At 48.0% G+C, this 13,374-nt stretch overlaps 1 protein-coding gene across 1 annotated transcript; it reads right to left on the minus strand.

Annotated features, from left to right (window-relative positions):
• Positions 1-8,653: 8,653 nt before the first annotated feature.
• On the minus strand, positions 8,654-9,848 carry LOC136488793 (uncharacterized). Its single transcript, XM_066485607.1, has 6 exons — positions 9,828-9,848; positions 9,559-9,741; positions 9,470-9,511; positions 9,279-9,383; positions 9,163-9,197; positions 8,654-8,750 (listed from the first exon to the last, which is right to left on the minus strand). Exons 1-6 carry the CDS (start codon positions 9,846-9,848, stop codon positions 8,654-8,656), a joined length of 483 nt encoding a protein of 160 aa, XP_066341704.1.
• Positions 9,849-13,374: the final 3,526 nt, after the last annotated feature.

The following is a 13,374-nucleotide window of genomic DNA, read 5'->3' on the forward strand; positions in this document are numbered from 1 at the left end:
GGCCTCTACTACTGCTACTTCTCGTTTTTTTATATATTGTTGTTTTATAGGACTACTTTGGTTTATAGACCTTTTTTATTTCTTATACCTTCTCGCGTATCTAAAGCACACTTTCTTGCATCTATTAGAACAAAGCGTGAAATAATGTCGTGGACACCAGACAGTGCAGCCCGATGCCCCGAGCATGATGAGCAGCCAACCTATGAGGAGCAAGCACTAGAGGACCAGCTTACTCAGGAACAGTTCGATAATGAGGTAGAAAAGGATCTAGAAGTGATGCTTACTCAGGTGTAGTGTGACGAGGAGGAAGGGGGAGCAGAAGGAAGAGCAGGAGAGGCTACTCAAGGCGAAGAAGTTGATGATGATGATGAGGAGGACTCAGAAGAGGGATATGTAAGTCCCAAGGATCCTTTCCCATGTGAAGCCAGAAGGAGGCCAACAGAGAAAGATTTGGACAAGGATTTTGACCCGAACGAGGAGGTAGGGAAAAGTCTTAGCTTGTAAATTTTGCTAAAGCTTTGGCTATGTTACCTCTGCTAACACTTTGAGCTGTCATATATACAGGTCCCTCCTGAAACTCAGAAAAGACGACGTCGACGTCCGTGGCATCTCGCTAGACAAGACAGAGTAGAGGAAAGGAGAGCAGAGGCAACAGCCACAAAGACGGATCATGATGCCTCTGCTCCACAACCTCAAGACACAATCACGACTACCAAGCCTAAGAGGAAACGAGGGGATAGAAAAAGGAAATCTATATCCAGATAAGGCATGCTATGTGATAACGGAGGATGAACCAGTAGGGGAGATCCTTGAGCGGAAGGAATTAAGAGGATGATTCCGTAATGCGATCGGGGCCCTAGTAAGAGATAAATTGAACCCAGCAATCTCTAACTGGAAAGAGGTACAAGAGAACACAAAGAATACACTATGGGATAGGCAGCTGAAGCTCAATTTTAGATTTCCAGAGGGTAAGCACGAATTGGTAAAAAATGCTTTTAGGATGATGGGAGAGTCATTCCGATGTTGGAGGTCGGAGCTCAACACGAAGTATATCCATAAGGGGTTAACTCCCTTCAACGAGTTCGGCAAAATAACTCCTAGTCAATGGGAGGAGCTCGTGGCTCAAAAGACTTCACCGGAGGCATTGGAGCTCAGTGCCCGTAACACCGAGCTGGCGAAGAGGAACAAACACCACCATCATCTAGGCCCCGGTGGCTACTATGCCAAAGAAGAGCAGTTTAGGAAGATGGACAAAGAGGTCGCAGCTGCTGGGAATATCGATGTGATGAATTTGAAAGTACACTCAAGGAATTAGATATATGCGAGGAGCACAGAATCATCCGGTGGTAATCTTAAGTTTGATAAGCCGGAGACCCAAGAGGTAGTATCAAGGATACTGAAATATGCTGAAGACAAGGAGAAGGGCTCATTCAATCCTTCCAGAGAGAGGGACGAGCTTAGCCTTGGCTTTGGAAACAAGGAGCACACAGGCCGCACCAGGGGGCTAGGGAAAAGGACGACCTGGAAGCAAGGATTTGAAGAGGACAGGCACATATACAAGAAACATGGCAGAGACCGGGAGACTAGTCTTGAGCTCCAAGTGAAGGTTCTAGTTGCGAAGGCGCTGGAGGAGCAAGGACTGTCTACGGAGCCACGGATATTAGTGACACCACCAGGAGAACTAGCATTAGTTGGCAGCCCTCCGAAAGTTCCTAGCAGCCAAGGTTCCACTGCAGCCACAACCTCCGTCGATCGCATACGGGAACCAACTAGTTGCACCTTGGTGTTTCTCAGTGACCGGCAGAACACTGTGATGGAGGTGGCAATGGGTGTGGCACATCCTCCCGGTGGCTTACACCACAATAATAAGATACCGCCGAACTACACTAGGGTCGAGGTGCATACAGTTATGCCCGAGTTCATGCAGTGGAGGATAGACTACGCAACTCCCGAGGGGCTGATGTTACTCGGAGATGTTATGGGGCAGTTCATCCTCTGGCACAAATGGGACATTATATTGATTGCTTCTTCGCCGCCCCCCTCTCCCAAATTTGGAGCGAGTTGTTGAGGTTGGGGAGATATTTTCACCATCTCGTGACCATCACATTCTTGAGATGCCACATTCTTCTCCGCCTCCTAGCGAGCATGTGCCTGATGAGATGCCACAACCTTCTCCAGCTCGTACCGAGCAAGTGCATGATGAGATACTACAGTCTTCTCAACAAGCACAGCCGATACATGAACAACGAGTGCCTCTTGAAGAAGGTGATGCACAAGAAGATGAGGACGTGCCTGAATAGGAACTTTGAAAGAAGCATCCAATCACCATAAGGCCAGTTTATGTTCCGATCAAAGACATCTCGTCGGTGTCCAAGTGGTTTTCCCATGACCAGTTCAAGCCTGAGAACCAAGTTAAAAAAGTCCCATCACGAAGTTCTGAGGAGGCCGTCACTAGCAAACTCCACCAAATTGCAAAGCAATATCCAAATGTTGATGCCAACAAATGGTCAAAGGATTGCCTGAAAACATATGAAAGAGGCAAGCCCTTCCTACCAAACCGGGACATCCAGCGCCTACCACTTGGAATGAGAAGGTTCCATGATGGGTACTTGCGTGTTCTCCCAACGAGTATAGATCTCATACAAGCATGCTTCCCTACCGGCACATTTGGAAGCCCAGCCGGCAAAATTGTCTTTGACTTCAATGACATGTACACATGCTTTTACCTGGGAGAAATGGAGATAAATCTAATTCGCATGTGGTGTCTGTAAGTCCTTGTCCTCCCGATATGATATGAATGTAATCTTTGAATTTTGTTGTAACTAACCCACGCCGTGATTTGTAGAATGCAAGTGCACATTGTCAAACAAATGCCAAGTGTGAAAGCCAGGTATGTAGACCCTCAAGCTATAGCCTAAATAAATTTTAATTACCCTAAACAGTGGACACTGGATGCCAAAAAGCTAGCTGTTGCAAAGACTCTTCGGGAGAAAGAGCTCATCCGTACGGCGAAACTAAGGGAAGAGTCCCTTAAGGTTGTGGCATACATTGCCCTGGCTTTCAAAAATCTCCAACAACACTCTACTATATGTCTACCATACAACTTTGAGTAAGTTCAACTCTATACTTAAGCTTTGTTCAATATATTTTATTCGATGCAAAAGAGCTTATCTAGTTCTATAATTAAATTCATGCAGCAACCACTGGATTTGTATAGCCGTCGATGTTAGGAGGAGCATGGCATGGGTCTTTGATTCAATAGATAGGGACCCGGTGACATACAAAGACTTCATATCGATTCTCAAGACGTATACATATCGACAATCCTCATTAGCTTATATATTTGTATACATATTTGTAACGTTCACTTTTGGATACTAACAAGTTGTATTTGCTAAAATATTATGAATAGGGCATTTAGGTTCTATGTCACTAATCATCATGGAAGGCATGATCCAGCAAGGAAGGAAAAGCTGGCTATAAAAACACTATGTATGGTAAGTGTAACTTACTTCTTCAGTACTCTATTACATGGCTGTCAAAAGCATTACTTAACATTTTCATATGCAAAACAAACAGTGCCCTAAGCAGAAGCTTGGGAGTGTACATTGTGGATACTATATATGTTCTATAATGAGTAACACCGGTGCCTACAGGAGACACCCCTTAAGGGTAGGTTTGAATCTCTTCACCCATAGTATAAAAACTTCGTATATGGTATGAAATACTAAACCGAAACTTGTTCTCTTGTAGTGGAAAGAAGAGAAAGGAATGAAAAGAGACCCATACTAGGATGACCAACTCTTAGAGCTCGTCGGCGACCTTTGTAACTTCATATTGGACCAGATTATACACGTCAGAGGCGCCTATCATGACCGAGAGTCTGACTTAGGTAGAAATCCTCAGTACCAACACCTTCGTGAGACTGAAAGGCTAGCTCTAGGACGTTGATAACAATGTGTATGGAATTTGTATATATTTAATGATGGATTGTATATATTCTTGTGAATTGGACTTGTAATTGTAGTTTATATAATACTCTTGTGCTTGTAGTCGCGGTCGCGGGGCGTTCGGCAATGCGAACGCGGTTCGGAACGTTGGTCGCGGAGCGTTCGGCAACGCGAACGCGGTTCGGAATGTTGGTCGCGGGGCGTTCAACAACGCGATTTTTGAATTGTAAATTTGATTTTTTTTACGGGAAAACATACTGTAGGGGCGGTTCTAGATTGAGCTGCCCCTAGCTGGTACTATAGCCGCCCCTACAAATCGATTTGTAGGGGCGGTCTGAAAACCACCCCTACAAATGCATGATTTGTAGAGACGGTTCGATAGGGGCGGCTGGCCAAACCGCCCCTAAAAATCGATTATGTAGTAGTGAGTGTGTGGAGACGGACAACGTTTGTTTGTGGTCGACTTAGCTAGTGGGTGCTCGACAATACTAGCGGTTGTTCGATAAGACTGGTGAATGGTTCACTCACCTGAGTCAATGATCCTGCGGAACTCTATGGGGCGGTTTCTGCTAGAAGACGGAAGGCGCTGGTTTGCGATGCGCTTCCAGGCCGGGCTTGGGTGCGCCATATCACTGGGGCGTACACAGTTCAGGTGCTCACCCAATTTATGCAGCTCTGGCAGAGACTACAGCAAGTTCACCTTGTGCCCGGGGTACCAGATGTCTTTCGTTGGAAGTTCGCGGCTGATGGATCTTACTTGGCGGCGTCGGCACATGGAGCAATGTTCATCGGTTCTTCGAGACCGTTGGGAGCTAAAGAAATCTGGAAGACCTCGGCACCACAGCGAGTACGGTACTTCTTCTGGCTTGTGATGCACAGTAGGTGCTGGACAGCGGAGAGGAGATTCAGGCATGGGCTTCAAGACTCCTGCAACTGTGTCTTTTGCGACCAGGCCCCGGAAACGATGGATCATCTCATCATCGGATGCGCCTACAGCAGGGAGGTTTGGAACATTTTGCTGACTAGGCTGCACCTCCAGGATGTTGTGATCGTCCAGGAAGAGAGTGTGCTTCAGTGGTGGCTGCGAAACAGGAAGTTAGTTGACAAGCATGTGCGAAAAGGTTTCGACTCGTTCTTCTTCCTCATCGGGGTGGGCACTGTGGAAGGAGAGGAATGCGAGAACTTTTGATGGAAAGTCCTTAAGCCCTGCTGGCTTGGCGATCAGGATTCAGGAGGAGGGCAACCAATGGTGCTTGGCAGGATTCAAACACCTGCTGTATCTGCTTGTGCTGCTGTAGTTAGTTGAGGCAGCCGTCGCAAAATTGTATTTTCGTAATCACAACCTCGTGTTGCCCCTGGGCTGCGTAGCTCCAGTAATAGGTTGATTACTGCCGCTACATGTTTGTAATTTCAGTAAACCTCTATTCCTGCTTAATGAATCCCGTGCACACGCACGTTCGAGAAAAAATGAATTTTGTAGCGTTGTTACCATATTTTGTGGTCCATGCTGGTGACAGTGAATCTAGCAGCAACCTAGGCAGCTTGAATATGAAAATCCCAATAAACTGGAGATGAGCGGGCTTGAGAATGTGAAGTCCGGAGGAGAGGCGCAGAGAATAAAGCTGGTGGAAAAGCAGAGGATTCAAGAGCTAGGACTAGTATGGACTCGAGATGCAAAGAGATTCGTTGTGGAAGACAAAGACGTCTTGGAACAACTAGTGCCACCATGCACTGTAGAAAAAAATCAGAGTGCAGGGTTATAATAGCATAGGATTTCCATCCTGGATGATGGACATTGCTACCTATGTTCCTCATCTTGAAGATGTTACCCTGGAGGACATGCCCAATTGCAGCAGCCTACCACCACTTGGTCAGTTACCAAGCCTCCAAAAGCTACGGATCGGACGAATGAATAGCATCAGGAAGATTGGCCAGGACCTGTACGGGGACAGAGTCTTAAGAAAAAGAGCGTTTCCACGACTTGAGAGATTTCGTCTATACCAAATGAAATGCCTCGAGGAGTGGAACACGTCGTGCTCATATGCCAGCAGTGGCGAGGATGGTTCGAAGAAGGACCTCGCGTTCCCCAAACTACGGGATTTTGTTATAACAGACTGCCCCGCGTGCTGAGATTGGAATCCTTGTCACCTCCTCCGGATACGTGTTTGATGAGATTTTGTACAAAATTTCTCTAGTTTGCATATGTCTTTGTATGTGCTGTATTGAGAAGCTAGAAGAAATTAAAAGATAAGAATCTAGCAAGTCGTATTGGCTTCTTGTCATGGTCTCATGTGCATGGTTGTTCACGTGCGGCAAACGGAGCTACTACTAGCTAGCGGCTTGCAAGAATGTGCTTATGACAAGCTAAACAACACAGGTATATACACGTATGGCTGCATGTATGTGCGTGCGCCCACACGATACGGCTGATAACGTGAGCCATGCAAGAATAATAAAGAAGCTAGCAAGTGTATGAGCTTCTATGTGGTACGGTCTCATGCATGAAAATGAGCGCTCATTCATGTAATAATGTGTGCTAATAAACTAGCAAGCTAAGCTTGTCCGTGCATGATACTCCCTCCGTATAGGATTTAGATGTCGTTTAGGACATGATTGTGCTTACCAAGGAGTGATTAATTAGGGGATATTTTTCCCTATCTACCCCTATTAAATAGGGTTACGGGTGCATTCCATACGAGAAAGTTCCTAAGCTCGGACGGTTAGTGCATCGAGCTGGAAGTCCAGCGACTGGAGTTCGAAACCCGTCGGGGACGCCTTTTTTTTTTTGCTGTGGCCATGATTTTGCATGGCACTATTTGCTACGTTCGGTTTTTTTTCGCGTTTGCGGCTGGGCGTGGCGCTTGCGGCTGGGCGGTTCCAGCGCGATTTTGCCGTTCGGAAGGAAGGCAAGGGAGGCGCTCCACGGCGAGCGTTCGGCTGGAGAGTTCCTTAGCTGGCTAGCGTGCTGCGGAGAGGAAGGAGCGCGTGATTACTGCCTTGACGTGGCGCTTATTAACTCATGGGCCGAGCGCGGCGTGGGAGCCGGAGCGCGTGCGTGGGAGCCCGAGCGTGGCGTGGGAGCCGGAGCGCGTGCATGCAGGGGCAGCAGCGTCCACAGCTTTGCATGCGCGGTACAACGACGTCTTTTTCTCAACTCTGATTAAGCGCTAGAACGTCTTTTAAATCGTATACGGAGGGAGTACGTGACCAAAAATATACCCGGCTGCGGTGTACACGCACGTATATACGCAGGTTTGTGTGCCAGCTGAGCCCGCAGGTGGCCCGGCCCGACTCGGAGCATTCTAGAAGCCTTCGCCATCTACGAGCCCGTAGATATCCCGGCTGACAGGTGGAGTCCAACCTTCGGAGATCAGCAGGCGCAAATCGTCTAGATGGATGGATAACCTCGAGGGATATATAATCACGAAGCAACCAGCGACATGCAAATATCGCTCCAGCTTCAACGAACGCGGGCGGCGCGCGTGCGGCGTCCCACAGCGCTGACAACCCTAGCTATTGGCCTATAAAAGCAGCTCCCTCCGCACCGTGTAGGGACTAATCACAGATCGGCACATCTGCATCCAGAAGTGGAAGAGAGCAGCCAGGCTTTTCCTTTCGGCGAGTGAGTAGAGGCTTCCTTGGCGCACCGGCGACCGAGGAGTCGGAGGCGAGAGGCAAGGAGCAAGGAGATGGCGTTCATCCCTTCTGTGGGTAAGCATTAAATTAAATAAGTTCCATCTATCTTGCATCTTGTTAGTCTTGCACAAGCAGTCTGGCGTCGGTTGGCTTTCCATGGAGCCGAGGACCGTCGGAGCAATGTCTAGATGAGCTTCAAGACGAAGCTACGGTGCGGCCGAGTCGATCTGCCGTCATGCGCATTGTGCCGCAGATACGCCGCATTGTGCGCGGTACTGCAGGAGTGCCGCGACGAAGGCGATCATCAGGCTGACATAAGAAGATCAGAGGTTGCGTCAGCGACGACGCGGCCGCCGTACGTACGGGCGAGTACCGGAGCCTGAGTTTGTACCATGCCTCCTGGGCGCGTACGTGATGACCCGAGGCCAACGTGCATGCATGGTGCACGTATCCCACTACGTAGAAAAACGTTTTTAAGGAGAGGGGCGGTTTTGCCAGCCGCCCCTATAAAAGTGTGGCTACAAATCATGTATTTGTAGGGGCGGTTCCCAGACCGCCCCTACAAATCGATTTGTAGAGGCGGCTAGTGTTACCAGCCGCTCCTACAAATAGATTTGTAGGGGCGGTTGGTACTGTAGCCGCCCCTACAAATCAATTTATAGGGGCAGTCTGGGAACATCAGCCGCCCCTATAAATCGATTTGTAGGGGCGGCTACAGTACCAACCGCCCCTACAAATCATTTTTCCATAAAAAAAAATTAAATTTACAATTCAAATTCGACGGAAGGGCTACTTAGCATACAGTTATTCATCTTAGCACTTTCACAAAGACATGAAAATGATACTGAGATACATGGATGATTTTTCCTTTTTGATATCATAGTGCTTAGCATACAGTTGGTATGATATTCCAGGAAGTATCACAATATAAACTTTGGTGATATTCATGGATTACAGAACAAGTGAACACACAATAAATTTACAGAACAAGTGAACACACAATATAAACTTTGATGTTATAATTAAGACTTCGCTGGGACATATGTAATCCCTGGCTCCTATACTCACTATTGTTGTTGCTGCTGTGGTGGTGGAGCTTGAAACCTTTGTGGTTGCCGCTCAAACTCTTGCTGTTGAAGTGCTATAGCTAGCTCCAAATCAGAGCTGCAAGCATAGGAGGGCCAATGTGGTAGCGTTAGAATTTAGATAACACATGCAAAGTGACTCAGGAGTGCACATCTATGATGATTCAGCACGTTGACCACATTCAAAATCACAGTTTGGCATATATTGGTCATTCAAGTACATGCTAAGCCGACAGTCCAATACACATTGACAGAAAAATCATCAAATAGTCGAAGTTCAAGAAAGTTATTGTGCTTGGTTAACAGCAACAATCAACGGATAAGAAAAGAAACTATAGCTTCAACTAGCATATCATTTATAGCCTACTAACGGACATTTTCTGCACAGTACCATTCATACAAGATTCACATGGTTGCTGAAATCCAAACTAGGAATGTTGTACACACACAACAATAAAGCACATTGAGAAAAACAGGTAGGAAGAACATACTTTCCAGAAGTGTTGTCAAATTGAGCAAGATAATCCTGTGAACAAAGATAAATTTGAACTAGTTAACATTAATGTACCTAATAACAACTACAGCAGTTTATTGATGTTATACATACAACAGTACTCGTCATAGCTTGCTGTTCATTCCATGAATCATTTCTTGAAGTTTCAGCCTTAAAGGGTGTGAAGTTGCTGGTAAGAAAAACCCCATCTCCATTCACCTAATGATTGTCAGTTGAGAATGAAAAAGATCAGTAAAGATTTTGATCTCAAGCGAGAATTAAAATAATCACAGGAGTTAACATACCTCATCCAACCTTTGCCATACCAAATCAGTAAAGATTTTGATCTCAAGCGAGAATTAAAATACTTACCAAGTGGCACTTTAAGCCCCACTGAAACAGCATCCCTTATAGGGCTAGGAAGCTGTTGTAGAGCTCCTGCAGTTTGGCCAAGCAAGCCCTTTAACTGTTCAGGCAATGATTCTTCATTGATTCTGGGAATCTCTATAAGGCCCTCAACGCATTCCTCTTTCATTCTGATGGGGCCCTCAACAGACAATTGAGTTGTCAGTAGGAACTTGCCAGGCACATAAATGTCATATAGAACCAATAAATTTAAGAATCAAAGATGGATCCCATAAACTATGCAAAAATAGTAGGTACACTCCTAAAATCTTCTGGCATTACCGTATTTAGAAACTTGAGGTTAGATGAGAGCTTGGAGTATCCATCCTTGATCGACACATCAAGTCCCGTAAAGTGTGCAACAGCTGTAGGTGACCTCCTTCAAATTAGAACACACATGCTATCAGGAGAAGCTTGACTTAAAATGAATTCAAGTCAAATGAAATATTGAAATTATAACTTGCACCCAACAAACAGCGACAGGGACATACTCAAACAAAAGACGGGCCGCAAATAGTATTCTACGTAACACCTGTTCCCCAAAAAAAACATTGGAAGTGGGAAAAAATGAAGCAACCTCGAAAATTCGAGCAGAGTAAAATCGGCCGAACACACCGAATTGGGCTACCTACCGACACATGCCATGAACAAAGTTTACTAGTTTAGTGATGGGATATGCTGCCGCTTGCCGGAAATGGAGAAAGGATAAAGATTCTTCGCTTTGATTTGATTTTGGAAAAAAAAGGGAGGTACTCCAGTCTTGATTTAGGAACAATTTCAGAAAGAAATAAAAATGGGGAAATAGTTAGCGTAAACCTCGGTACACTAACCAACTCTCAGATCGTTGTCTCGCACACCTTCATCGGAGACGGAGAGAGAGATTCCAGTGGCCAAAACCTGGTCTGCCACAAATCGCGAGCAGTATCTGGCCAAAACCTGAAAAGCAGTCCAGAGCTCGAGCAGCATGGGCCTCCCCTCAGAGCCACCGAATTCACGCTGCAACTCCGGTGTGACCACGCAACACGAGACAGAGGACAAGACAGATCTGAATGAACCGAGCAGCAATTGCTTAGCCGTGGGCATCCATGGCAGAAACCTCAAAACCCTCGAATCAGCTGTCGGAATCAACAGCAACCCACCCGCAAAAGCTACCGTACTTGACATGCATGCCTAACCAGGGCTGCTTGCTTAGCTAGGCTGTACGTAGCTGCGTGCCCAGCGAAACGAGAGGAGAAGAATTGCAGCCGCGGGGCCATGGCAGAGAGCATACAATACAACGCCGAAGTGGAAGGGATCGGCTTGTGCTTTTACCTTTGGGGAGGGACGCCGGCTCTTCCTACAGGCGGCTGGAGAGGGCCGGCCCTCCCTGCTTCACAGCGGTCGGCGGATGGAGAGGGGCGGCGCTGCTTCCTGGCGGGATGGCGACTCTTCACTGCGTCGGAGGCTAGGAGGGAGCGGCAGATGGGGGGCTGGGGATGGAGTGAGGGGAGCTGGTGACGCCGTCGTCAGATCCAGCGATCAGATCCAGCGTGCGAAAGCGCCCAGGCCGCCGCTTCGGGACAGCCGCAGCTGGGGCTTGGCCAGGCCGCCACGCCGGGAGGGGGAGCGCATGTGGTAGGGCTGCCACGGTCAGGCACCCGTGGCCAGTGGCGGATGCACGATGCGGGATAAGGGGGGCTAAAACAATGGAGATGTTGATTTGCATAAAGATTTAATGGTGAAATCAAGCTTTTGCTACAGTAATTAGTGGTGAAATCAAGCCATTAGGGGGGGCTGGAGCCCCCCCAGCGCCCCCTTTAGATCTGCCCGTGGCGCGAGGGCCGGCGGGCTGGCCGCGGCCAAGGGCCGGTGCACCGGGTTCGGCCATGCCGGGGGGCGCCGCCGCCGGAGGGGAGCCCGTGGGGACGGCCACTGATGCCGCCACCGGGGGGTGCGGCCGTGGGGACGGCCGGGGGGTGCGGCCGTGGGGACAGCCGGCGGCGGGGAGGCAAAACCCTAGGCTCCCCCGTTCGCTTTGGGAGGTCGCGTCGAGAGGGAGAGGGAGAGGGAGCGAAGAGGATAGAAAGAAAGGGCGACGGGCGATGCAAACCGGCTTAATATATTAGAATTTTATCGTCGGTTCGATATCTGTAGGGGCGGCCGGTGATTCAGCCGCCCCTACGAATGGACACAGCAGCCGTCTCTACAAATCCGATCCATTTGTAGGGGCGGCTCGTATCACCAGCCGCCCCTGCTGTTCTATTTGTAGGGGCGGCTGGTCTCTGGGCTACCGAGTACGTCACTATAGGGGCGGCTCCATCACCAGCCGCCCCTACAAAAAATTTGCCTCGTTGCTACAAAGCGTTTTTCACGTAGTGTCCATGCCCAGTACACATGCATGTATATATGTGTATGCGTGTCAAGATCCATATGGTGACAATCAAGGCGAGGTCAAGTCTTCATCATCTCGCAAAAGTTCAAGGGGCATGAGTCTTCATCTACTTCTATAAGTGCAACCCCACATGATCAAGTTCTACAGCGTACCACGACGATGCTGCTGAAGAAGTCCAACGCGATCCGAGCTACACCAACCATGCAACACCACGTGCCGTTCGGCACCGACGAGGCGAACGACGTAGGCGGGTATGATTGATATTATAGCCATGTTGTACCGGCTCATGGACCGATGAGCCCCTTACGCCAACGTCATCTACATCTACACACCATGCATGGAGACGTGAAGCGAAGATCGAAGATGATGACCACAATGCATAATCGGAGGTACTCCGTGAGCTAGCTCATGGGAGTAATTAACTAGGAGCCTTCCGAGGCCCCAGGAACCATGAAGACCACTATTGCCCATGTCAGATCGCCGCCAGCTGGCTATGTAGCGCGCGCATTAGAAATTTGTATTTGTTAAACTTGTGATAGTTAATAAAATACACGTTCCTATCTTTTTATTTTGTATACTTTAGTACACTGGCACGTCCCGCATTTTTCCCACACGAGAAGTAGCTTGAGGCGGATTTTCTGATGTCACACGGACATGACCATATTCCGCAGCAGCCATTTCATACCGTCCTCATGGAAGTGCAGTGCCAAATTCGATGCAGTCACCTCCTCTGCAGCAATCACCTGGCTTTGTATAGAGTGCTGTGAAGTGCCTCTGCATCAGTGGAGCTTGCTTCGCCACCTCCCTTGCCTCAAAGAATTACGCACTGAGGACTGCAGCGATCTCACATGCAGCTCAACAGATTTGCTTCGCTGTCTTCCCTCCCTCAAGGCTCTATCTGTCAGAGATTGCAAAAACATTGCTGCACTGCCAGAGAGGCTGGCGCTACGTCAGATTTGTACATCACTATTGACATCATTACTGCCGGATTTGTGAGAACTGGTAGTGATGTACCTTCAGTGTCGGTTATAAGATTGAAAATGAAAAAATGATTAGGGCTGGGCTAAGACCGGCAGTGAAGGACCACATCACTGCCGGTTTGTGGATTGAACAGGCAGTGTTTTGGCGGCCACTCAACACTGCCGGTTTTATCCAAGAGCCGATAGTGATTGAGCTCTATCACTGTCGGTTCTAGCCATGAACCGACGGTAATAAGCCTACAACACAAAAAATGTTGTAGCCGTCCTCCCCTTCTCTCTTCCATCCCGAAAACAGAGGCGCGCGTTTGGACCCTTCCCTCCATTGTTGCGGATGCTCTTCATCATGAAGCTAGTGCTTGGATTTTGAAGAATGGATTGATCTTTTTGCTTTAAGGTTAGTAACAAACATCCACTCCTTTGATTTTGTTGCTTAATTAGCTTCGTTTTGATGGCT

Source organism: Miscanthus floridulus, chromosome 10 (genome assembly GCF_019320115.1).
Source record: "Miscanthus floridulus cultivar M001 chromosome 10, ASM1932011v1, whole genome shotgun sequence".
Classification (NCBI taxonomy): Eukaryota; Viridiplantae; Streptophyta; class Magnoliopsida; order Poales; family Poaceae; genus Miscanthus; species Miscanthus floridulus.